Below are 27,376 nucleotides of genomic sequence, written 5' to 3' on the forward strand. Positions count from 1 at the left end.
GGAGAGTCGACTGATAGGGCGGTAATTGGTTGGTTTGGATTTGTCCTCGTTCTTGTGTACAGGACACACCTGGGCAATCCTCCTCATTGGCAGGTAGATGCCAGTGTTGTAGCTGTATTGGAACAGTTTGGATAGGGGTGCAGCAAGTTCTGGAGCACACATCTTCAGTTGCCGGAATATTCTCAGGGCCCATAGCCTTTGTAGTATCCAGTGATCCAATGCCTTCAGCCATTTCTTGATATCACATGGAGTGAATCGTATTAAGGCTGCAGCAATAAAAGGTCTGGAGAGGAGACCTGGGATGGCTGCTCCCCAAGTCTCTCACTCTTATCTGGAGGGATTTGAGGGGCTATGTTGAGGGGAACTCCCAGAAGGACAACCTCTCAAACAAGCATGCATGAGGGAGGTCGCGGAGGAAGTCAGCAATCTAGAGACAGTGCAGTAAGAGGATGGGAAAGATCAGTGGCAAAACACTTTCAGCTGCCAAATCACACACTCTGACTTGCACAGCATTTCCTGAACTGTATGACTCAGAACAACACACCTTGCAGCTCCACTCATTCTTTCCTCTCCAGCCACTACCTCACATATCAATCTGAAGAGCCAGCACTCACATTCACTTCATTACCCTCTCGCAGACACACAGCCACCCTCCAGAAATGTTGCTCTTCTCACCTTACTGACGCGCAATCAATTACTTTCGAGACAAGGTGAGTCATAACTAATCGGCTTTAATCTGCTAGAACTGTTCCCCAGCAGCTTCGATACAGAAAGTGAAGGCTGCTGGGATGGCATCTGTTCTTATACTCCGCCTCTCAGGGCGGAGCTATGTACATCAGCCAATGGTAGACTCCTGGGTCTAGCCAATGGTCATCCACCTCTCAGGTACCGCAATACCTGGTATTACCACACTTACCACACAAGCAATGTCTAGCTTGTAACTTTCAACTCTTTGTTTTCACTCCTTGTCAGAGAGGTGAGCACACAACCTTTGGAAGAGACAGAAACCGGGTGCGGGCTGGAAGGAAGACGGTGATAGCACGGGGTGGGGATACTGGGCGTAGCCCTCGAGTGACAAGCACCTTAACACTGAAAGAAAGGTACTGAAACCAAATGCCAGAACCTTAATGCCACCTGAGCCAATATCAACGAATTGGGAACCGAATCTGGACCGCCTGGTCTGTGCAGCTAGACTATTCATCAATTTGAGTATTCGTGGAGAAAACTATACCTTATTATAAAATAAAGATTGATTAAATTGGACCTTGGTCTTATACACCAACCTCAACTTTAAATGTGCCAATCAATTAATAGCAGGGGGCAGGCTCACCCTACTTAAGACAAGCTCCCAAGATTGGAGGGCTTATGGAAGAGCCTCCAGCACTGACACATTGGCAACCTCACTATCTGAGGTGAAAGATGCTGATTTGTGATGGAGAGAGAGAGAGGGCACCCCAATATAGATGAACCCTCTTAAGGCCAGCTTTTCTTTCAAATGACCACAGCTGCCTGACGTGATTGTGGAGGAGCAAAACCTCCACGGCCAGCCTCTGCAGCTGTGGCCATGATAGGTGCAGGTGGGGGTAATCATTTTCTCTGCCTTTCCTGCTACAAGATTGCCTTCGTGCATTGGCAGTGCACTAGCCTGATGTGCAAAGCCTGCGTGCTGATTATAAATCCCTTCTGCAAGAGAGAGGAGTCTTAATTGGCCTAAATTGTCCACCTGCCCACAAGTAGCAAGTAGATATTCTGACACTGACTTGGCCTCTTTAAAAATGATTCATATGTACTGGCCTGACGGTCGATGACACAAGGTTCTGGGTCTGGCAAACTCTGATCCCGACCCACAACAAACTGAAAATGTTGTACCTGGTGTTACAAAATGAAAACAATATGCTTTGCCAAAGTGTGACAGATGCAATGGTCTGTTTACCTTGTGCAGGGTCGGTCCACTGTTGTGTTCAGTTTATGAGTCTGTTTGAAGTTGTAGAGGCTTATTATGTCATCATTCAGTGAGGCCAGTTCAATGCAGCCAACAAATCCAGGGAGGTTTAAACTGGCAGGGAGCTGTGACAAAGGAATCAGAAAAAAAATCTCCAGATATTGCCATTCAAATATTCAAAAAACAGAAACCCGGTTAATATGCCTCGAGGAAGTGGACGTTTGTTGAAACAACTCCTAGCACCATCAAAAATTATGCAGAATAAGCATTATAAACAAGAGGAAAAAATATGAGCACTGCAGATGTTGGAAATCTGAAATAAAAACAGAAAGTGATGGAAAACCAAGAAGGTCTGGCAACATCTGTGGCTTGAGAAACAGAGTTAATGCTTCATATGCCTCTTCTTTGGAACTGAAGGGAGGAAGAAATGTAATCGGTTTTATGCAATTGCAAAAAGGGGCAGGGTAAGGTGGAGCAAAAAGGGAACATCGGGGTAGGTTATAGGGCAGATGAGATTAAATGAATAAGACCACATGGAAGACAGGTCAAAGAGAATGGGAATAGGAGTAGTAAAGAAACAAAGCATTGGTCCAGAGTAGGTGTTAATAGCAGAATAAAGGTCAGTGTTGTCTGAAAACAAATCATGCAAACAAATGGCACTTGAGGGGGAAAAAAGTACAAAATGGAGGACATGATTCATGGTCTAAAGTTGTTGAATTCAATGTTGAGTCCAGAAGGCTGTAAAGCACCGAATCGAAAGATTAGGGGTGGCACGGTGGCATAGTGGTTAGCACTGCTGCTTCACGGTGCCAGAAACCCGGGTTCGATTCCACCTTGGGTGACTGTGTGGAGTCTGCACGTTCTCCCCATGTCTGCGTAGGTTTCCTCCGGATGCTCCGGTTTCCTCCCACAGTCCAAAGATGTGCAGGTTAGATGGATTGGGCATGCTAAATTGTCCCTTAGTGCCCAGAAATATTTAGGTGGGGTTACTGGGTTATGGGGATAGGTTGGGGGGGGTGGGGGGCTAGGTAGGGTGCTCCTTCAGAGGGTCGTTGCAGACTCGATGAGCCGAATGCCCTGCTTCTGCACTAAAGTGATTCTAAGATGTCGAAGTGGTGCTTCCAGACTGAATGGAGCTGTTGTTTAAAGTGGTCACCCAGTGTGCATTTGGTCTTCCCAGTATAAGGGAAGTCTGCTTCTAATTGGCTTCTATTGGCTTTTAATCGGATGATTTGAGCAGCAATAGTCTGCTGCTAAATGTACCCATTGAAGTGATAGTATTTAATCAGTTTTCAGTCAATCAATGACGATGTTTGCAATAAGGACTCCATCTCAGAAACTGAGAGAATAATTGCCCTGTAAGAGGAGACAATAGAGGAGAAACAGTTCAGTGGTTGGAGGAAAAATAGGGGGCGGGATTCTCTCAGCCCGGGGCCGGGCCGGAGAATCCTCGCGACCGACGCCGGCACGCAATTCTTCAGAGAGGAGAATCGGCACCATTGGCGTTGGCGTGGTTGGCGTGGTGCCAGTCGAGGACTGCTCTATGCGCCCCCCCCGCCGATTCATGGCCCGGGATGGGCCGAGTAGCCGTCGTAAAAAAGCCGAGTCCCGCCGGCGGCGTCCACACCTGCTCTCAGCTGGCGGGAATTCGGTGTAGAAGGGTCGGGGGCGTGGCCTGTGGGGGGTGGGGTCCAACCCAGGGGGCGGGGGGGCCTCCGTTGTGGCCTGGCCCGCGATTGGGGCCCACCAATCGGTGGGCTGGCCTCTCTGGCTGGGGGCCTCCTTTCTTCCGCTCCGGCCCTTGTAGCCGTGCGTCATATTATGTCGGGGCCGGCGTGTTGAAGGGAGCCACTGTGCATGCGCCCGTTGGCACCGGTGCCATTTCACATGCGCGGATCCCGCGGCGCCCAGTTCACGACAGGATCAGCAGCCGGAGTGGCGTGAACTGCTCCAGTGCCGGGCTGGCCCCCTGTAGGGACCAGAATTGCTGATCCTGAAGCCGTGGTGATGCCGTCGGGAAACACGACGGCGTTTCCGATGGAGTCTACACTTAGCCTCATGATCACAGAATCCCGCCCCGGAGGTCTACAATATTTATTTTTGAATTCTACCAGGTTACAATTTGACTGGAATAACAAACGGCGCCAAAGCAATTAAACTGCAGTTTTGGACACAATGGTTGGAAGTTCACATAAAGGCCAAGCTTGTGAAAGTTGTGAAATGCTAACATCATTAAAAGGAAAAGGTGCAGCAAAATGCATGAGCATTGGCTCAGCCGAGCATACCTGGAAATCTGCAGGTACTCCTCCCACGTAAAAAACCATGTTATCAGCTTCCAAATCCAGCAGAGAGTCATTGCCTTCAGCTGCTCCTTTCTGGATGAATTTTTGCTCCGCTGTGCTACCTGGGCTAGGTACAGTTAACTGTATTTTTCCATGCCTGCCAACTCTATCGGAAAGGAACCAAACAGCAAAAGCCATGTCAATATTCTTCCTCTTTGGTTTGGTCAATTCAGAAAGTTGAAAGTCTCGTCAATGAAGAATTAACTATTGAAAGTTTCTGTCAACCACTGAACAGAGGTTCAAACAGAAATATTACCATTTGAAATGTAATGATATTTGGATTTGGAATTTGTTTATTGTCACGTGTACCGAGGTACTGTGAAAAGCATTTTTCTGCGACCTCAACGATCATTAAGTACATGACAAGAAAAGAAAATACATAATAAGGGAACACAAAGTACAAAATGTAACTATATAACACCGGCAACGAGTGAAGCATACAGGTGTATAGTTAATGAGGTCTGTCCATAAGAGGGTCTTTTAAGAGTCTGGTAACAGTGGGGAAGAAGCAGTTTTTGAGTCTGTTCGAGAGTGTTCTCAGACTTCTGTCTCTCTTGCTCAATGGAAGAAGTTGGAAGAGTGAGTAAGCCGGGTGGGAGGGATCTTTGATTATGCTGCCCGCTTTCCCCAGGCAGCGGGAGGTGTAGATGGAGTCAATGGATGGGAGGCAAGTTTGTGTGATGGACTGGGCGGTGTTCACGACCCCCTGAAGTTTCTTGCAGTCTTGGGCCAAGCAGTTGCCATACCAGGCTGTGACGCAGCCAGATAGAATAACTTCGACCGGGCCAGTACGGTAGCACATGTGGCTAGCACTGTGGCTTCACAGCGCCAGGGTCCCAAGTTCGATTCCCTGCTGGGTCACTGTCTGTGCGGAGTCTGCACGTTCTCCCTGTGTCTGCGTGGGTTTCCTCCAGGTGCTCCGGTTTCTTCCCACAGTCCAAACACATGCATGTTAGGTGGATTGGCCATGCTAAATTGCCCTTAGTGTCCAAAAAGGTTAGGAGGGGTTATTGGGTTACGGGGATAGGGTGGAAGTGAGGGCTTAAGTGGGTCGGTGAAGACTCAATGGGCTGAATGGCCTCCTTCTGCACTGTATGTTCTATGTTCTATGGTGCATCTGTAAAAGTTGGTAAGAGTTAATGTGGACATGCCAAATTTCTTTAGTTTCCTGAGGAAGTATAGGCGCTGTTGTGCTTTCTTGGTGGTGGCGTCGACGTGGGTGGACCAGTACAGATTTTTGGAGATGTGCACCCCTAGGAATTTGAAACTGCTAACCATCTCCACCTCGTTGATGCTGACAGGGGTGTGTACAGTACATTGCTTCCGGAAGTCAATGACCAGCTCATTCGTTTTGCTGGCATTGAGGGAGAGATTGTTGTCGCTGCACCACTCCACTAGGTTCTCTATCTCCCTCCTGTATTCTGACTCATCGTTATTCGAGATCCGGCCCACTAGGGTCATATCATCAGTAAACTTGTAGATGGAGTTGGAATCAAATTTTGCCAGGCAGGTGTGTGTGTGTACAGGGAGTAGAGTAGAGGGCTATGTACGCAGCCTTGCTCAGTATTGAGGACGATTGTGGAGGAGGTGTTGTTTTTTATTCTCACTGATTATGGTCTGTTGGTCACAAAGTCGAGGATCCAGTTGCAGAGTGGGGAGCCAAGTCCTAGGTTTTGGAGCTTTGATATGAGCTTGGCTGGGATTATGGTGTTGAAGGCGGAACTGAGGCGGAATAGGAGTCTAATGTAGGAGTCCTTGTTGTCGAGATGCTCTAGGGATAAGTGTAGGGCCAGCAACATGGCGTCTGCTGTGGACTGGTTGCGGCGGTATGCGAATTGCAGTGGGTCAAGGCCTTCTGGGAGTATGGAGGTGATGCACTTCATGACCAACCTCACAAAGCACTTCATTACGACTGACCTCAGGGCCACCGGACAGTAGTCATTGAGGCACGTTGCCTGGTTCTTCTTTGGCACTGGTATGATGGTGGTCTTCTTCAAATAGGTGGACACCTCAGAATGGAGTAGGGACAGGTTAAAGATAACTGCAAACACATCTGCCAGCTGGTCCGCGCAGGCTCTGATTGCATGACCAGGGACCCCATCTGGACCCGTCACCTTCCGAGGGTTCACTTTCAGGAAGGCCGATCTGATTTTGGAAGCTGTGATGGTGGGTATGGGTGAGTTATGGGCTGCTAGGGCACTCGATAGCAGATTGTTGGTTTCCTGCTCGAACCGAACATAGAATGCATTGAGTTCATCGGGGCGGCGCTGCTGCTGGAGATACTGTTCGGCTTCGCTTTGTAGCCCGTTATGTTGTTTAGTCCTTGCCACAAACGCCGAGAGTCTGTAACGCTAGTCTGTGACTCTAGCTTGGTCTGGTATTCTCTCTTGGCATCTCGGATGGCTTTGTGGAGTTCGTACCTGGATTTCTTGTATAGGTCAGCGTCGCCTGACTTGAACGCTTCAGACTTGTCCTTCAGTAGGGAGTCAATCTCACGATTGAGCCATGGTTTCCAGTTGTGGAACGTACGCCCTGCTTGCTTTGGCACACAGTCGTCCACACAATTGCTGGTGACGTCTGTGACAGTGGTGCATACTCATTAAAGTTGATTGCTGAGTTCTTAAATATGAACCAGTCCACTGTCTCTAAGCAATCTTGTAGGAGTTCTTCTGTTTCCTCGGACCAGTACTGCACGACCTTCTTAGCTGGATTCTCCCGCTTGAGTTTCTGCTTGTATGCCAGGAGAAGGAGCATCGTCTCATGGTCTGATTTTCCAAAGTGTGGTTGAGGGATGGAACGGTAGGCGCCCTTGATTTTTGAGTAGCAGTGAGTAGTATATTGAAGTAACATATCTTACACATGGCTGAACTTTTGCAGAGTCAGGAAATTGCTAATATTCAAACTAAAAGTGGAAACTTTAATCTTATTGGGGTTCCTTCAGGCACGAACAGACTCAAAAACAGCTTCTTCCCTGCTGTTACCAGATTCCTAAATGACCCTCTTATGGACTGACCTGATTAACACTACACCCTTGTATGCTTCGGCCAACGTTGTCTACCTCATATGCTGCAAGAAAGGATGTCCCCAAACGTGGTACATTGGCGATACTATGCAGACGCTGTGGCAACAGATGAATGGACATCGCGCGACAATCACCAGGCAGGAATGTTCCCTTCCAGTCGGGGAACACTTCAGCAGTCAAGGGCATTCAGCCTCTGATCTCTGGGTAAGCGTTCTCCAAGGCGGCCTTCAGGACGTGCGACAATGCAGAATCGCCGAGCAGAAACTTATAGCCAAGTTCCGCACACATGAGTGCGACCACAACCTGGACCTTGGATTCATGCCGCATTACATTCACCCCCCACCATCTGGCCTGGGCTTGCAAAATCCTACCAACTGTCCTGGCTTGAGACAATTCACACCTCTTTAGCCTGTGATTATCCCTCTCTCAAGTTGCTCCGTCTGGACCTGTAAACATAATTACCTGCAAAGACTCGCATTCAAAGTATCGTATTGCATCTTTGACTTTGTATATATGTTTCTGGAATCCACCTCTTTATTCACCTGAGGAAGGAGCAGTGCTCCGAAAGCTAGTGATTCTAAACAAACCTGTTGGACTTTAACCTGGTGTTGCATGACTTCTTACTGTGCTCACCCCAGTCCAACGCCGGCATCTCCACATCATGGTTATCATTCAAGGAGAACATGACTGATTATAGAAATATAGAAGTTACAGTGCAGAAGCAGGGCATTCAGCCCATCGAGTTTGTACCAGCCCTTGGAAAAAGCACCCTACCTAAGCCCTCACCTCCACTCTATCCCAATAACCCAGTAACTCCACCTAACCTTTTTTGGACACTAAGGGCAATTTAGCATGGCCAATCCACCTAACCTGCACATCTTTGGACTGTGGGAGGAAACCGGAGCACCCAAAGGAAACCCACGCACACACAAGGAGAACGTGCAGACTCCACACAGACAGTGACCCAAGCGGGAATCGAACTTGGGACCCTGGTACTGTGATGCAACAGTGCTAGCCACTGTGCAATCATGCCACCCATCCTATGATCTTCCTCAACTCCACTTTCCCACCTTACTCTCATAACCCTTGATTCCCTTACTTATTAAAAATCTGTCTATCTCAGCCTTGAACATACTTAACAACCCAAACTCTACATACAGCCCTCAGTGGTAAAGAATTCCACAGATTCACTACCCTCCGAGAGAAGAAATTCTTCCTCATCGCTGTTTTAAATGGGCAACCTCCTTACTCTTTTCTCTCTGGTCTTAGACTCCCCCACAATGGACAAAAATCATCTCAACATCTACCTTGTCAAGCCCCCTGAGAATCCTATGTGTCTCAATAATGTCACCTCTCATTCTCAAATCTCACTCATACTGTGCTCAAAATGGGGGAACAATTGTTCACAAAATGCAGCAATATTGTGAATGCTGTTGGGGTAACACCTTCATCAGTATTTCAAGCAAAATCATAAACATATTCAAAATGACCATCCTTATGATATATCTCGAAATTCCTAGCTACCAGATTCCCAGATGAAAGCATTTATGATGCCCCGATAGATAATGACTTCCCCCAAGCTGCACCAACTGTTCACATATTCTGATTTGCAATGACAAAGTTAGAAGTGAGGACAAGATTGGATTGAGCTTTGATAACTGCATGGTTGATATTCATAGTCCAGACTCAAACAAGATAAAGTGATTAATTATTTAGAATGAGAAGATAAATTTTTGGGCATGCTCATAGCTAAAAATATTCTTTACTCAAAATGATTCCAATACTGTTAAATACAATTTATTACATTTATTTGGTGCTTATTCTACATTATATGCACCAAAATTACAATAACTTTGTAGTTAGTCATAGCAATTTGGTTTGGACAAGCCCTTCCTGGTAACGCACAAACCATTGAGATTATAGCACAGAATCGGATCAACCATCTATTTTACACTTTGCTCGAGTTTACTTTTAATTGAAGCCAACATGGATTACGAGGAGAGGTTGAGTAGACTGGGACTGTACTCGTTGGAATTTAGAAGGATGTGGGGGGATCTTATAGAAACATATAAAATTATGAAGGGAAGAGACAGGATCGATGCGGGGAGGTTGTTCCAATGGCGGGTGAAAGCAGAACTCGTGAGGCACAGCCTCAAAATAAGGGGAAGTAGATTTAGGACTGAGCTTAGGAGGAACGTCTTCACCCAAAGGGTTGTGAATCTATGGAATTCCTTGCCCAGTGAAGCAGTTGAGGCTCTTTCATTAAATGTTTTCAAGGTAAAGATAGAAGTTTTTTGAAGAATAAAGAGATTAAGGGTTATGGTGTTTGGGCCGGAAAGTGCAGCTGAGTCCACAAAAGATCAGCCATGATCTCATTGAATGGCAAAGCAGGCTCGAGGGGCCAGATGGCCTACTCCTGCTTCTAGTTCTTATGTTCTTATGTGCACTTGTTTTACTTTGGTCTCGAGGTTAAATTGAGATTGTGCATACTCAATTTATATATTTTAAAATTTATTTTCAACAGGTGGGCATTATTGACAAAATTACAGTTTATTGCCCATCCCTGGTTGCACCTAGGAAGGTAGTGGCAGACCCTCTTTTTGAACGTCTCCTCATCTCTCAGGTAAGTGTATAGTATCTCTTGACACTATCTGAAGTAAAGCAGGGGAGTGCTCCCAGTGTTTTGGCCAGCATTAATCCATCAATCAATATTACTAAAACAGATTATCTAGTCATTACCACATTGCTATTTGTAGAGGCCACTGCTGTGTGTGAATTGGATGCTGCACTTCCTATTCTACAACAATGAGTGCAATTCAAACCAACCTACTTAATACAAAGTAACCTTATCCTAAGGTTACAAAGAATGCTCTATAAATGCAAGTAAATTTTTTATGAGGTGAAGATGCTCCCATAATGTTGTCAGGAGCATCAACATGACAACATGTCATGCTGACTGTAGGTTTTTAATTCACCAATGATGAAGGAATGGTGATGTATGTCCAGGTCAAGATATATGATGTAAGAGGATCTTAGAGCCGATGGTGTTCCCATTGCCCTTGCCAATGCCCTTCTAGTTGCTGGAGGTCCTGTAATTGGGAGATGCTGCTTCAGAAGCCTTGACAATTTATTGCCGTGCAACTTGCAGATAGTGCTGCAGTCATTGTAATTCAGATGTGGACATTTAGGAAAGTGATTGGGTGGTAAATTTTAATCTTGACTGCCTCAATGATAATCCAGCTGTGTTAATCAGCTGTCTATTATAGAAATTACCCAAATTTTATAATATTGAATATCAATTTTGATTCAACGCAATCTCGCGTGACGTTGCGAGCAGAATCCCTCCCAAATGGGCAGGATAACCTTTTGGCAAATCTGCATATTAGAGTGAGGTCTTACTCTAATGTGCAGATTTCCAAGGTAGCTGAGGTTTTGCCACTCAATCCCTTTGCCTCAGAGACCTCAGGTGAGTGTTGTACACCACTGGTCCCCACAAACGTGGACCATGTGGAATGGCACTCATAGATGTCACCAAGGGGATCAGAGGCCCCCAGCTGCATGCCTTTTGGGCAGGGTGCTCCCTGGTACTGCTGGTGCCACCTGGATACCCTGACCATGCAAGCCTTGCACCCTGGCAGTGCCTCCTGGGTGCCATCCTGGCACCCCAAGGTGCCGAGGTGGCATGCCATCTGGCAGGGACACTGCCAAGGTGCTAAGCTGGCATTTTTTGTGCGTGTGCGATTAGGCCAGGGTTGCCACTGTGGGTGTAAGAGGGGGTGAGGGACCCTCCCATGTTGCGTTTGGGCTGGGTGGAGGTCGGTGATTTTATTTGTGGCCCTCGGAGATCGGGATGCCATTTAAAAATGGCGTCCTGATCTCTTGCTACAACGGGCAGTTCCGGCGAGCCGAGCTACCCGTTGAAAAATTCAGGGCTATGTGCAGCCTCGGCCGCGAGTTCCCCGTTCAGGCCCTTTATTCAACACGAGTAGCGTTGAAAAGCCACGTGTTTCTCGGCACTGCGAGAGCCGGGAAACACACGGCTAAACGCGCTCGCTAGGGGACTTTGTACCCTTTTGGGAAGATCACGCCCACATGCTTTGAAATGCTTTCACCAAAAATTGCTGTTGCCCAACAAGAGATATCAATTACCTTTCTATTTTGATTAAATTGAAGTAATTTGGCCAAGTGCTCACAGGCTTTGAGTTCAACGGAATCTCAACATCTCCGTTTCCAAGATTGTAAACATAAACTAAATTGTCGTTTTTAATACTCAGACCAATATAATCTTGCCTTCCCTAGAAAAGAACAGAAATACATTTGAAAACATAAAAATTAATTATGCCTATTGAGCAGAATTTGGATTACATACATATTCCTTATAGTAAAATTGACATGTTCTTACATTCTTGTTTCCAAGGTACAAGATAAATCTATCTTGATTGGCAGGCTGGCCTTGCTCACTTAATGAAGGAACCTGCATGTACAAACTCATTGAAGTAAACGATTTGAGCTCCTCCAAATTTGTTTTTGAATTGACTTCTACAGCAGACTGACCATCAAACTTCATGGAGACTTGAACCTGAAGTGAAACAAGGAAATCAGTTGTTTCTTTAACTATTGTCAGTAAATCTGTACATCTGTAGTCTGTAACTACTGGACATAGGAGATGCAATCTCTAGTGTTACATATTAATTAAACGGGGTGGGATTCACAAACCCAATATTAATCTTAACAGTATTATTATTAGGCATGTGAGGAATGACACAGCCTGGTATATCAAGCCCACTTTATGCAAGTCAGTCACAGAGTACAAGCGAGGTCCCAATCCAAAACATTCCTATCATGTGAAGGAGAAAGTTGAAAAAAGTTGAATAAATGATTTACAGCATACTTTAGGATATATAATTATGTTCAGTTCTTCTTACTGATATTTCACCTTCCCTGAATGAGGTAACTAAAGCTCAAGATGAACTTTTGATGAATTTTAATTCAGCTTGCTCAGTCATGTAAGATGTGTGGTGGGAGAGAGACCCCAGGTGGAACGCTCTCCAGGAGGCCTGAGTCACATATCCTCAACTGGGACTGCACCACTCGGTGAATCCATAAGCAATAAATGACAAAATGGGAAATTAATTTGTAAAAATAGCTGCAGCCCTGAAGAAGTTCAGGTGTCCTGTCTAAGATTTTTCCATTCATAGGTAATCCATCACTATGGATATTCTCTGTCATTTCTCAGCATGGAGGTCATTCGCTGAGACATTGCAAATTTGCAAAAGGTTTACTAGATTATGATCTGGAATGGGTGGGTTGTTTTATGGGCAAAGGTTGGACATGCTAGACTTGTATCAGCTGGAGTTTAGAACAGGTAACTTGGTTGAATCTAGAAGACCCTGACGGGTTTTGACATGGTGGATGTGGAGAAGAAGCTGTTACCTCTTATGGGAGAATCTAGAACTAGGAGTCACTGTTTTAAAAATAAGGGTTCGGCCATTAAAGACAGAGATTAGGAGAATTTTTTTCTAACAGAGGGCCATGAGTCTTTGGAACTCTCTTCCTCAAAAGGCAGTGGAAGCAGTCTTGGCTGGAATTTTCTGGCCGCTCGGTGGTTACAGGATTCCCACCGGCAGCGCACTCCCACCATTGGTTTCCCGGCGGCATTGGGTGGCTTCAGTGGGAATACTCATTGTCAGCGATGGGAGCAGAGAATCCCACTACCAGCAAACAGTGCATCGCCGCCTGCTGACAGGAATAACGCGGCTGGGAGGCAGGAGAACCCTGCCTTTTAAATATTTTTGAGACAGAAATAGATAGATTCTTTATAAGAAGTGGGTGAAAGGTTATATGGATAGGTGGGAGTGTGGGTTTGAGGTTACAATCAGATTAGTCATGATCTTATTGAATGGCAGAGCAGGCTTGAGGGGCTGAGTGGCCTCCTCCTGCTTCTAATTCGTATGTCCGTATATTTGTCTGTGCTCTGAATGTATTTAGCAACAAAGGACACTTTGAAATAAATATGAAGAATAAGCATATTGATCTAATTTGATAGACACTTTATGTGGTCTAAGTTGTAATAAGTGTTTGAGTATCAAGGAGTTAACAGGATATTCTACTCATCATCGCAGGTCTTTCTCACCTTGCTGGCCACATTCCGCGTCTGTGCAATGAGCTCGCGAATTCGCAGAATACTGGCAGAAATATTGCTTGCTGGCTTTTTCAGTTCCACAATTCGAAGTTTGTCCAAGAGCTGGGGTACTATTTCTGTCAGGTTATACACTGGAAATACAATGAAAATGGAAGAGTTAAAAGCTAGATGGTTTAACGGATTGGAAACTACCAAGAGGAAGCTGTTGATGAAGATTCTGAGTTGATTATATCATGTAAAGTAGGAGGTTTTTCGTTTTCTATTTTACCATTATTGCCATCACTAATTGAATAGCCAGTATAAAACCTATTAAAGTAAAGTCACCATACAGATTAACTTACTTGCCTTGCAGGTCAGCTGTTGAGTTCGGGAGTGAGAGCTGGGACCTTAGAATCAGCGCGGGAATTTTGAAAAGCGCGGGGGCTGCGAGACAGAGGGGACCATTTAAAAGGTTGCTGTCTGTGGTGAGGTCAGCTGTTGAGTTCGGGAGTGAGAGCTGGGACCTTAGAATCAGCGCGGGAATTTTGAAAAGCGCGGGGGCTGCGAGACAGAGGGGACCATTTAAAAGGTTGCTGTCTGTGGTGAGTGTTTAAGGTGGGAACAGGAAGTCGACCCGCGGACGTCTGGGAAGACCCTCACCAATAAATTCTGGTGGAGAGGAAACCCGAGACACTACACGTGTAGTGTCTCCCACCCGCCCTCCTCCTCTAACCTAATAATAAAACCCTTTGGTGTGAGGTAAGTACCATATTTTATTATTGTTATTAATAATTTTTATTCGTTATTTTTATTTTTTTTTTATATATAAAATTTTTTAAAAATTTAGTTGTTAGCCAGATCTTGGTAGAAAGTTGGAGGAATGGCAGGGAAGGGAGTGCAATGTTCCTCCTGCAGGATGTTTGAGGTGAGGGATGCCGTTAGTTTCCCTGCTGATTTTACCTGCAGGAAGTGCTGCCATCTCCAGCTCCTCCAAGACCGAGTTAGGGAACTGGAGCTGGAGTTGGAAGAACTTCGGATCATTCGGGAGGCAGAGGGGGTCATAGATAGCAGCTTCAGGGAATTAGTTACACCAAAGATTGGAGATAGATGGGTAACTGTAAGAGGGACGGGGAAAAAACAGTCAGTGAAGGGATCCCCTGCGGTCGTTCCCCTGAGAAACAAGTATACCGCTTTGGATACTTGTGGGGGGGACGACTTACCAGGGGTAAGCCATGGGGTACAGACCTCTGGCACAGAGTCTGTCCCTGTTGCTCAGAAGGGAAGGGGGAGAGGAGCAGAGCATTAGTAATTGGGGACTCTATAATCAGGGGCACAGATAGGAGATTTTGTGGGAGCGTGAGAGACTCACGTTTGGTATGTTGCCTCCCAGGTGCAAGGGTACGTGATGTCTCGGATCGTGTTTTCCGGGTCCTTAAGGGGGAGGGGGAGCAGCCCCAAGTCGTGGTCCACATTGGCACTAACGACATAGGTAGGAAAGGGGATAAGGATGTCAGGCAGGCTTTCAGGGAGCTAGGATGGAAGCTCAGAACTAGAACAAACAGAGTTGTTATCTCTGGGTTGTTGCCCGTGCCACGTGATAGTGAGATGAGGAATAGGGAGAGAGAGCAATTAAACACGTGGCTACAGGGATGGTGCAGGCGGGAGGGATTCAGATTTCTGGATAACTGGGGCGCTTTCTGGGGAAGGTGGGACCTCTACAGACAGGATGGTCTACATCTGAACCTGCGGGGCACAAATATCCTGGGGGGGAGATTTGTTAGTGCTCTTTGGGGGGGTTTAAACTAATGCAGCAGGGGCATGGGAACCTGGATTGTAGTTTTAGGGTAAGGGAGAATGAGAGTATAGAGGTCAGGAGCTCAGATTTGACGTCGGAGGAGGGGGCCAGTGTTCAGGTAGGTGGTTTGAAGTGTGTCTACTTCAATGTCAGGAGTATACGAAATAAGGTAGGGGAACTGGCAGCATGGGTTGGTACCTGGGACTTCGATGTTGTGGCCATTTCGGAGACGTGGATAGAGCAGGGACAGGAATGGATGTTGCAGGTTCCGGGGTTTAGGTGTTTTAGTAAGCTCAGGGAAGGAGGCAAAAGAGGGGGAGGTGTGGCGCTGCTAGTCAAGAGCAGTATTACGGTGGCGGAGAGGATGCTAGATGGGGACTCATCTTCCGAGGTAGTATGGGCTGAGGTTAGAAACAGGAAAGGAGAGGTCACCCTGTTGGGAGTTTTCTATAGGCCTCCAAATAGTTCTAGGGATGTAGAGGAAAGGATGGCGAAGATGATCCTGGATATGAGCGAAAGTAACAGGGTAGTTATTATGGGAGACTTTAACTTTCCAAATATTGACTGGAAAAGATATAGTTCGAGTACATTAGATGGGTCATTTTTTGTTCAGTGTGTGCAGGAGGGTTTCCTGACACAGTTTGTTGACAGGCCAACAAGAGGTGATGCCAAATTGGATTTGGTTTTGGGTAATGAACCAGGCCAGGTGTTGGATTTGGAGGTAGGTGAGCACTTTGGGGACAGTGACCACAATTCGGTGACGTTTACGTTAAGGATGGAAAGGGATAAGTATACACCGCAGGGCAAGAGTTATAGCTGGGGGAAGGGAAATTATGATGCCATTAGACGTGACTTGGGGGGGATAAGGTGGAGAAGTAGGCTGCAAGTTTTGGACACACTGGATAAGTGGAGCTTGTTCAAGGATCAGCTATTGCGTGTTCTTGATAAGTATGTACCGGTCAGGCAGGGAGGAAGGTGCCGAGCGAGGGAACCGTGGTTTACCAAAGAAGTGGAATCTCTTGTTAAGAGGAAGAAGGAGGCCTATGTGAAGATGAGGTGTGAAGTTTCAGTTGGGGCGATGGATAGTTACAAGGTAGCGAGGAAGGATCTAAAGAGAGAGCTAAGACGAGCAAGGAGGGGACATGAGAAGTATTTGGCAGGAAGGATCAAGGAAAACCCAAAAGCTTTCTATAGGTATGTCAGGAATAAGCGAATGACTAGGGACAGAGTAGGACCAGTCAAGGACAGGGATGGGAAGTTGTGTGTAGAGTCTGAAGAGATAGGCGAGATACTAAATGAATATTTTTCGTCAGTATTCACTCAGGAAAAAGATAATGTTGTGGAGGAGAATGCTGAGCTCCAGGTAAATAGATTAGATGGCATTGAGGTAAGTAGGGAAGAGGTGTTGGCAATTCTGGACAGGCTGAAAATAGATAAGTCCCCGGGGCCTGATGGGATTTATCCTAGGATTCTCTGGGAGGCCAGGGAAGAGATTGCTGGACCATTGGCTTTGATTTTTATGTCATCATTGGATACAGGAATAGTGCCAGAGGACTGGAGGATAGCAAATGTGGTCCCTTTGTTCAAAAAGGGGAGCAGAGACAACCCCGGCAACTATAGACCGGTGAGCCTCACGTCTGTAGTGGGTAAAGTCTTGGAGGGCATTATAAGAGACAAGATTTATAATCATCTAGATAGGAATAATATGATCAGGGATAGTCAGCATGGCTTTGTGAAGGGTAGGTCATGCCTCACAAACCTTATCGAGTTCTTTGAGAAGGTGACTGAACAGGTAGACGAGGGTAGAGCAGTTGATGTGGTGTATATGGATTTCAGCAAAGCGTTTGATAAGGTTCCCCACGGTAGGCTATTGCAGAAAATACGGAGGCTGGGGATTGAGGGTGATTTAGAGATGTGGATCAGAAATTGGCTAGCTGAAAGAAGACAGAGGGTGGTGGTTGATGGGAAATGTTCAGAATGGAGTTCTGTCACAAGTGGAGTACCACAAGGATCTGTTCTGGGGCCGTTGCTGTTTGTCATTTTTATCAATGACCTAGAGGAAGGCGCAGAAGGGTGGGTGAGTAAATTTGCAGACGATACTAAAGTCGGTGGTGTTGTCGATAGTGAGGAAGGAAGTAGCAGGTTACAGAGGGATATAGATAAGCTGCAGTGCTGGGCTGAGAGGTGGCAAATGGAGTTTAATGTAGAGAAGTGTGAGGTGATTCACTTTGGAAGGAAAAACAGGAATGTGGAATATGTGGCTAATGGAAAAGTTCTTGAAAGTGTGGATGAGCAGAGGGATCTAGGTGTCCATGTACATAGATCCCTGAAAGTTGCCACCCAGGTTGATAGGGTGGTGAAGAAGGCCTATGGAGTGTTGGCCTTTATTGGTAGAGGGATTGAGTTCCGGAGTCAGGAGGTCATGTTGCAGCTGTACAGAACTCTGGTACGGCCGCATTTGGAGTATTGCGTACAGTTCTGGTCACCGCATTATAGGAAGGACGTGGAGGCTTTGGAGCGGGTGCAGAGGAGATTTACCAGGATGTTGCCTGGTATGGAGGGAAAATCTTATGAGGAAAGGCTGATGGACTTGAGGTTGTTTTCGCTAGAGAAAAGAAGGTTACGAGGAGACTTAATAGAGGCATACAAAATGATCAGAGGGTTCGATAGGGTGGACAGTGAGAGCCTTCTCCCGCGGATGGAAATGGCTAGCACGAGGGGACATAGCCTTAAACTGAGGGGTAATAGATATAGGACAGAGGTCAGGGGTAGGTTCTTTACGCAAAGAGTAGTGAGGCCGTGGAATGCCCTACCTGCTACAGTAGTGAACTCGCCAACATTAAGGGCATTTAAAAGTTTATTGGATAAACATATGGATGATAATGGTATAGTGTAGGTTAGATGGCTTTTGTTTCGGTGCAACATCGTGGGCCAAAGGGCCTGTACTGCGCTGTATTGTTCTATGTTCTATGTAGTACCAGGTGGCCATAGGCTGCTTTCCCCTTTGAGGGAGAGAGCTGACTGGTGGTGATATAAACTGAGGATCACCACACCTCAGGCAAGGGGCGAGGTTGAGAAGACAGGGCCTTCAACCAGTATGGCAATTGAACCCATGCTGTTGGCCTTGCTCGGCAACACAAACCAGCTGAGCTAAACTGGCCCCTGGTTAACCTATTGTTAGTCATTGCATAATTTTACTTGGAAAGCAGTGCAAATAACAGGAAACAACAAGCATTTAGAGAGACATATGGAAAGCTGACTATGGTATTTAATGTGAAGAAATGTAAGAGTGATTAGTAAAAATTATTAAGTCATGTGGAATACTGATGTGCAACAGCATCATATTTGCTCTCCAGATTGATTTAATCCTATTAGCCTGCACGTGCTCATGTTTTTAAAATCATAAGAGCACCGTTCATGCCCAAGAAATATAACTAGCAGCCAATCAAAGCAACGTTCTTGGGTTGTGAAAACTCCTTGGAATGTTCTTTTAACATGCAATGTAAATGTGTCACAGATCCTCACATATACGGGGGGCGTGCACGCAGAATTGGGTGTGTCATCATGGAACTATTTTTTTTGTTGCAACCGAATGAGCAGATGGCGCAAAAAAAAGAAGGGCACATTGCCAACCTATACGATCTGACTGATTTAGCTTCAATGACAAAGTGTTCAACACAACATTTTCTGCCCACCGCAGGAGTCTCAGCCATTTGGAATGGGCACAATTATTGTCCTGGGACCTGACATGCTGAATTAAACTTCCGACAGGGAGAATGAACATTTTTGATTACTCCTTTTATGTTTTTTAATGTCATCATGTTCTGTTTGATGTTTTTTCCCATATATTTTGACTCGTTTTGCTGGATAGACCTCCACAATTCAGGCTACATTAACTGCTGCACAATGGGCTGTGCATAAAAATTGCTTTTATCATAGAAGTAATAGTTAGGACAATAGAAAGCTTACCTGCTGTCAAATAGCTGCAAGTCAAATCTGGTGGCATCTGCCACATTGAGCAGACTACATTTGTACACATATGTCAAGCATTTGATGTAGCCACCTGGGTTGGCCACTTCCCGACTTAAAATGGAGGTCCACAAAGGCTGTAGGGAAATTCAGCCAACACAGGCAAAAACAAGCAAGTGCAGAAATCCTGTGTATTAGAACTTGCAAAAGCCCAGACAGCACTGAAACTCACAGCCATCTGCATACTAATGAGCGATTCCCAGGAACAATCAAAACATTTAAGGTGAATAAGGCCAAGCCAGACTCCTCGGCGCCAGCAGGAGCCAAGACAAAGGAAGGCCAACAGACATCTAGGGACCGCCCAGCGATCAGGGAATGACTCCAGTATTGGAGAAATCGATCCAAGTGATCGGAACGTAGTTCAATCACTTGGAACCAGGTACGGGGTCCGCCCTGAACGGCGGGAAGCCCCTGGGAACTATAAAGTAGAGTCCCCAAGTTCAAATTGTCCTTCTTGGCAGGGTCACTCAGCAACTCGAATCAACCTTTGAGAGTGAACTGTCTAAGCTGCCGCATCAACCAAGTAAGTCTCCAGTCAACGCATGCTACGAGATAGGCGCTCCTAGCTACCAGTCCATACCAGCTTTTGAATCCTGCAGATTCAGATCGAACAAAAGGCCATTTGTTCCCCTGACCTGGTGGGCAAATTCCGAAGCTAAGTATAGGCCTTTTAGTGATAGAGAATAGTCTAGAAAGTAGAGTTTATGAATGAGTAGTGATTTACAGTGTATAATAAATATGTTTTGATTTGAGTCTTACTAATTGGTGTGTTGAGTTATTGATCAGTACTTGAACTTGAACCTCGTGGCGGGATCATAAAGATACCTGGCGACTCAAGAGCAAAGGTTATAGAAACAGAGCAAATTAAGTGAAGATACAATGGCAACATTTAAGAGCCAACCAAAAGTTAGCAACATATTACTGGCAACTGGTGGGATTCAAACCCACAACCTTTGAATTAGAATCCAATTGGGAACAGAAAAACCACAAAAGAACAAACAAAGAACAAAGAAATGTACAGCACAGGAACAGGCCCTTCGGCCCTCCAAGCCCGTGCCGACCATGCTGCCCGACTAAACTACAATCTTCTACACTTCCTGGGTCCGTATCCTTCTATTCCCATCCTATTCATATATTTGTCAAGATGCCCCTTAAATGTCCCTATCGTCCCTGCTTCCACTACCTCCTCCGGTAGCGAGTTCCAGGCACCCACTACCCTCTGCGTAAAAAACTTGCCTCGTACATCTACTCTAAACCTTGCCCCTCTCACCTTAAACCTATGCCACCTAGTAATTGACCCCTCTACCCTGGGGAAAAGCCTCTGACTATCCACTCTGTCTATGCCACTCATAATTTTGTAGACCTCTATCAGGTCTCCCCTCAACCTCCTTCGTTCCAGTGAGAACAAACCGAGTTTATTCAATCGCTCCTCATAGCTAATGCCCTCCATACCAGACAACATTCTGGTAAATCTCTTCTGCACCCTCTCTAAAGCCTCCACATCCTTCTGGTAGTGTGGCGACCAGAATTGAACACTATACTCCAAGTGTGGCCTAACTAAGGTTCTATACAGCTGCAACATGACTTGCCAATTCTTATACTCAATGCCCCGGCCAATGAAGGCAAGCATGCCGTATGCCTTCTTGACTACCTTCTCCACCTGTGTTGCCCCTTTCAATGACCTGTGGACCTGTACTCCTAGATCTCTTTGACTTTCAATACTCTTGAGGGTTCTACCATTCACTGTATATTCCCTACCTGCATTAGACCTTCCAAAATGCATTACCTCACATTTGTCCGGATTAAACTCCATCTGCCATCTCTCCGCCCAAGTCTCCAGACAATCTAAATCCTGCTGTATCCTCCGACAGCCCTCATCGCTATCCGCAATTCCACCAACCTTTGTGTCGTCTGCAAACTTACTAATCAGACCAGTTACATTTTCCTCCAAATCATTTATATATACTATAATGTTCAAGCAGTTCTGATCAATCCTCATAATTCGGAAGCATGTAAATGCATGCATAACTAACAGGGCTATGAGGTAAAACTGAACGATTTTTGTTGCGAAAAACTGTTGGGAGCTTGTATTCCGGAAAATAGCAAAAGCTGTACCCGTAATTACAGCACCGCCTTAGTACCCCTCATTCCAAATTTTAAGAGAGTATTTAGAGAAGAAAGATGGCAATGCAGGCAATGCAATGCCTCATGAACCCTGAAGAATTCGTGGTCGCAGCGACCAGCAGTAGAGTAGGTCAGTGTCCCGTTTGGGAAGAAGAGATCGGAATATAGCTCAAAGGGAAAGGATGGCCCCTTTGGAGTGAATTCTGTGACAATGAGGAAACAGGACCCGGGAGTATAGGACATACTTGGTGGGAGAACCTGTCAGAGATCCATAAGAAAAGCTCAGGGAAAGCTCGCAAGCCGATGGCAATCGTGTCCTGTTTGGCACAATTGCGAGGCACAGAGGAGGTCGTTCGGACGCTCAGCAAAGAGATAGAGGAGACACATCGAATGAGCAAGGTCGATGTTAGCGAGATCGAGAAAGAGAATATAGAGTTGAGAAGAAAGTTGGCAGCAAAGGACGGAGAGGTGGATGATGCCAAGTGGGCACACCAGTCTTGTCCAGCGCATCGGAGCAGCTTCGAAACCCAGTATGAAAAGGCCTATCAGGACATGCAACGTGCAGTCCTGGTAAGAGAAGAGACAGAGAAACAGGTGGAGGCATTGCAAAGGCAGTGCAGCGATTTAAAAGCAGCGTTAAGAGCACTCCATGCTGCCACCACGGAGCACAGACAAAGCTCATTAGATCATGCAAAATGCAGGAAGCAGATTGCAGAGCTGCAGTCTTTGCTTTCAGTACAAAATGGGTTCCAGAGCACCTTTGGATCCAAATTAGATGAGGAAGACGGCCCTGATTGGCAAGAGTTAAATGAAACTGCGCATAGATATGTTCAGGGAACATGTGCGCAAGGAAAGCCCCAAAAGAGAAAAGCACCTCAACCCCCCACAGAACAGAGAGATCAGGTTCCCATGAATCCAGTCACTACCCACCGCACAGTCACATCGGAAGGAGACGCGGAATTCCTTTACACCACCCCCTTAACCGTGACCCAATTACGGGACTTGTGCGAATATATCACACCATTCCTCCCCACCTCAGACCCCCACCACTTCTTTGCTAGAGTAAAGCAGCAGGCGTCCATGTACGGCCTGGATGAGTGTGAGCAAGTGAAGCTCACAGTTTTGAGTTTAGACCCTTCGGTTGTAGCAGCCCTTCCCAACCCACAGAATGTAGAAAAGGCACCCTTGCAGAGATGCACACAGCGATCCTAGACGCGATCGGTTACAACAGAGGTGACCCAGTAGAAGGCCTGAATAAGTGCAGGCAGAAAAGGACAGAATACCCCGCAGCGTTTTCTGGACGCCTGTGGATTCATTTTACAGCCGTTTTCGGCAATTTAGATCGCGCCCATTTGTCCCAAGACGGTATGGTCAAATGGACCCGCACCCTTATCTCCCATGCCACAGAGGCAGGACAAAAAGCTTGCGCCAACTATGACCCCTCAGGGGAAGCGCACAATGAAAAGTGGGTTTTAAAAAGATTGTCCCGCGCTTGGGAGCAATCAATTGCAGGCAAAACCATATTTATAGAACCCGATGAAGAGCAGGTAGAAATGAACCCAGTTAAAGCACACCAGAACCGTGCATGGGTAAATGAGGGCAGGAACTGCCAACCCCAGCCCAAAGCTCAAGAATGTTACAATTGCAGACAATTAGGACATTACGCATGAGAATGTCAAGCCCCCCTGAAACAGCAACGGATTCAGCCCACAAACGCCCCCCGAACCAGCAAAGACACCAACAGCCCCGACCCCCCCCCCCCACCCACCCAGGGAACCATACCCAAGGGAACAATGCACCAGAGAGCCTGCTCCACCTTATGTGCACCAGGGGTCATGTTACAACTGTGGGCAGTCAGGACACTTCGCCCGAGATTGCAGGAGACCCCCACCAGCTAGACTAGCCCCCAGATATGAAAGAGAACACCACCCACAGCAGCCACAAGGTCCCAGCTGCCCCATGCAAACTGTGAGCACTTACCCACCACTTCTCCTGGCAGGGACACCTCAGCAAGGCCACTTCATTTTTGTTTCACTCCTCCTTCCACTCTTCTTCGGCCACACTACACTGCCTCCATATGCTAATTACACCCCAGTCCAAATGTGATTTACGATGTCCTTTCTGATGGAACCTGCAGCATGTTGTTCAATGTTTGTTCGTTAATGTTATCGTTAAGTGTTGTTTGTAAACTCGGATGTTCCGCGGCCACACGCCATATTTGTCGGCAGAAACCTGTGAAAACTTGCCAGCACGCTTATCGGCAGAAACCGCTGAGAGCTTGCCAGCCCCCATTCATAACTGCTCTTCTGGTTCGACGGTAGAACCTTTACAGCAACCCCCCACGATGACTACATTTTTGCCCGTTCTTGTCAGTGGCTCAGGCAGTGGAGAAACGGCATTGGTCTCCGCCCTGCCTGAGGACCCCCCCCTCTGGTCAGCTACACTCGGGTAGAGCACATACGGCATTGATCACCATCCTACCCGGGGATTCCATCCAATTCTTACCCGCTGCGACCCATACGCACCCCATTTTTGGCTCATTATGTTCAAAATTCTTTTTGTTTGATTTTGGCAACCTATGGTTACTTCCCTCTGCTATTTACATCCTCAAACATTTGGATAGTAAATCGCACAGCCTGCGAGACGGCTCGCACTGTTTCAGTATTTTTTAAAAAAACTGTGTCCAGTCCAAATTTTCGGTTTAAAAAAAAAATGAGGGAGTCACACATGGTGACAAATTATAAAGGGAAATTGGCACTACAAGACAGACATGCTAACGCACGAGATATTAACCAAGATAGTAACAGAAACTATGCTTGATCCACAGAATTCCAGAAGCTCCAGGAAGAGAGAAGAAACGGAAAGGAAGAGACGAAAAGGAAAGAAGACAACAATGAAGATGTCATACGTGTTTATCGTCGTTATTGTAATTTGTATCCAGTTCCGCGCGAATGCGAACCCCCTGACCCCTACCACACAGGCCGTGAATGATTCTCGCCCCTACCATACACTACACCCTGAAATAGTTAACCCCGAGATAGTCACCGACACACCATCATGGTGTGATACGTTCATAACCTGGTATTCACTATCATACGTAATTGAATCCCTTCTAGTACTGGCGATATTCTGCAGCATCGTGCAGACTATCCGTATGAGGAAATGGCGAAGGAGAGCCTACCGCTCTCGCACCCCGGTATTCAGGATAAGATCCCCTATTTTCGGTTATCACCAGGACCCCGAGCCCCTTGATCTACAATAAAGAACATTTATGTTGCATCTTTTATAAATAAAGAAATGTGTTTCGTTTACAACGGAAATATTGTACACCTCTGTGCTTGACTGCCAAACCAGAGGAAAAATGTGAATGCTGCTATTATTTTGGTATTGTTAGGAAGTTAGTATGATTGAATGTTTGAGTGAGTGTAGTTTATGAGAGATAGTTGAGGTACCGTTTTTTGTTGTTGTAAATCATGTCCCTGTTGTGACATAGCGCCACTTAGAATTGTTAGTTAAAAAATTTTCATGCATAGTTATGGTCAGTGTAGAGGCCATGGAAGAGTGGGTCAGGAAGGGAAGACAACGCAGTTATGTGATCCTTCACGCTTCGCGTTAGGGATCACAAGGAGGGAATGTAGCCACCTGGGTTGGCCACGTCCCGACTTAAAATGGAGGTCCGCAAAGGCTGCAGGGAAATTCAGCCAACACAGGCAAAAACTAGCAAGTGCAGAAATCCTGTGTATTAGAACTTGCAAAAGCCCAGACAGCACTGAAACTCACAGCCATCTGCATACTAATGAGCGATCCCCGGGAACAATCTCAATATTTAAGGTTAATAAGGCCAAACCAGACTCCTCGGCGCCAGCAGGAGCCAAGACAAGACAAGACAAAGGAAGACCAACGGACACCTAGGGACCGCCCAGCGATCAGGGAACGACTCCAGTATTGGAGAAATCGATCCAAGTGATCGGAACGTAGTCCAATCACTTGGAACCAGGTACGGGGTCCCCCCCGAATGGCGGGAAGTGTAGGTTAGATGGCTTTTGTTTCGGTGCAACATCGTGGGCCGAAGGGCCTGTACTGCGCTGTATTGTTCTATGTTCTGTGTACTTGCATCATTTCTGTTATGCAACAAAGGTATCAACTCAACAACACACATTGCTATTGCCAGGTGGCAAGATGCTAAAGAGTGGAAAATGTTGCTTATGGTACTCACCTGGGCATCAGAACTCTACATGCAAATATCGTGGTCTCATGAACAGAAAGATTTGAACTCATTTAATGTTCAGATGATAATTGGCCTTATAAATAGCATTCTATGAGATGCATGAAAATGTGCCTTGCTGAATTTTACATTTATAGCCAGGTGTGCAACAAGCCAAGCTCTTTTGGCAAGCTTTGTTTGTGCTGGCAATTGGAAGGAGCGACTCCCACTGAAAAAAATGGGCATGCAGCCTCAATTTTCCTGATGTAAGATTAGAACTATAACTATTTAAATCTATAATTGGTGCGTGAATTGTAAATTTATTTAATACAGGCTTGTTGAACACCTGGCTCACAGACTACAAACCAGCACCTCCATCCAGCCCGCAGGCTCACTCTTCAAATTATGGGTAAGTTGAATAAAAGATCTGCAAGGATCTGTTTGGGCAATCAGAGATTGATTCTCTCCCGAGTTTGCAGATGAATGGCTCACTGACAATCATATCAGTGGCAAATGTGGGAGAGAAAAAGTCTCTGTTTGGACGAGCAATGAGTATTGTGAAGGTGGTTGGCAGATCCTTTGTTTTCAGTGCATTCTATCTCCCGCCCTGCTGCCCAGGCGCCTCCCTGAAGGAGCACATGGCCAAGGTGGCAGAGGGAGGAGGTGGAGGCCATGAGGAAAAGCAGGAGGAAGGAAAGCAAGCAAGGACTCGGGAGATGAACAATAAACAGGGTGGAAAGCAAGAAGCAATTTATGCCCAACAATCGAGCCGAGTTTAGGAAAGGAATGGCCACCGAGCGGCTGGATGTTGGGAAGGCCACCGAGGCTGGAGATCGGGAAGGCATCCTCGCGACTGTAAGTCAGGTAGGCCTGGAAATGGCTGGAGATCAGGTAGACTCGGGAATGGCTGAAAGTTGAGTTTTATTGGCAAACTTTGCTACATGGCATATTTTAATGGGCATTTTTATTAATTACACTTTTGTGAAATTTATTGCTTTGACATTGATATTCTTGAAATCCTTGTTTCATGTTGTACAAAATCTTATCTCAGTGAAATTTGATCATCGATGCCTTGAATAAGAAAAAATAAATGTGGCCTACCAACCCAAAAATAATGGAAAATTTTAAGTCCAGGATCAAATCACTTCAACAGTGAATTATTTCTGCATTTCAGTGTGGACCCCAATTATATCCAGCAAGTGGCTTGGCTACTTGTATTTTTCCATGTATTACCATTAAAGAAGGTCCTGAATTCCATGCTATCATTCCCTTATTTCTTTGACTAATGCCAAAAAATGCTAATAGTATAATATCGGTCCATCATTTTTAAAATTCTTGCACAAGATGTTGGCATCAATGATGAGACCAGCGTTTATTGCCTATCCCTTATTGCCCTTTGGAAGGTGCTAGCTAGTCATCGGCCATCTACCTAAAACAATTAATTGGTTTGCTGGACCATTTCAGTGGTCCAGCAAAGAATTCATTAAGAATTAATCACATTGCTGTGGCTCTGGAGTCACAAAAAAAACAGACTGGGTCTGGACAGATTTATTTCTCTAAAGGACATTTGTGAACCAGATGTTTTTTTTTATGACAATCCTGTTCTTTCATGATTACCATTTTTGATATATTTTTTAAATTCCACATTTACTTAATCTTTTGGGATTTTAACTCTACTCGCTATAAACGTATGTCACCAGACCAGAAGTCCAGGAATGTAACCATTATGCCATCTTTCCTCAATAAAGTTTAATTTTAAAACTTGCAACTTCTCAGAAAACATCACTTCATTTGAAT

At 45.9% G+C, this 27,376-nt stretch overlaps 1 protein-coding gene and 1 long non-coding RNA gene across 2 annotated transcripts in view; one reads left to right on the forward strand and one right to left on the reverse strand.

Moving 5' to 3' along the window:
- lama4 (laminin, alpha 4) overlaps positions 1–27,376 on the reverse strand; it is a 300,723-nt gene that overhangs the window by 101,155 nt on the left and 172,192 nt on the right. Inside the window, exons 20-24 of the mRNA XM_072499415.1 lie at positions 13,440–13,579; positions 11,709–11,885; positions 11,456–11,601; positions 4,228–4,390; positions 1,934–2,067 (exon numbers count right to left, since the gene is read on the reverse strand). Of these exons, the coding sequence (XP_072355516.1) occupies positions 1,934–2,067; positions 4,228–4,390; positions 11,456–11,601; positions 11,709–11,885; positions 13,440–13,579 (760 nt within the window). The remainder of the gene's footprint in view (positions 1–1,933; positions 2,068–4,227; positions 4,391–11,455; positions 11,602–11,708; positions 11,886–13,439; positions 13,580–27,376) is intronic.
- Positions 583–27,347, forward strand: LOC140410793 (uncharacterized). Its single transcript, XR_011940744.1, has 3 exons — positions 583–710; positions 9,831–9,929; positions 24,203–27,347. It is a non-coding gene; the product is annotated as an uncharacterized lncRNA (long non-coding RNA).

Source organism: Scyliorhinus torazame, chromosome 4, assembly GCF_047496885.1.
Source record: "Scyliorhinus torazame isolate Kashiwa2021f chromosome 4, sScyTor2.1, whole genome shotgun sequence".
Classification (NCBI taxonomy): Eukaryota; Metazoa; Chordata; class Chondrichthyes; order Carcharhiniformes; family Scyliorhinidae; genus Scyliorhinus; species Scyliorhinus torazame.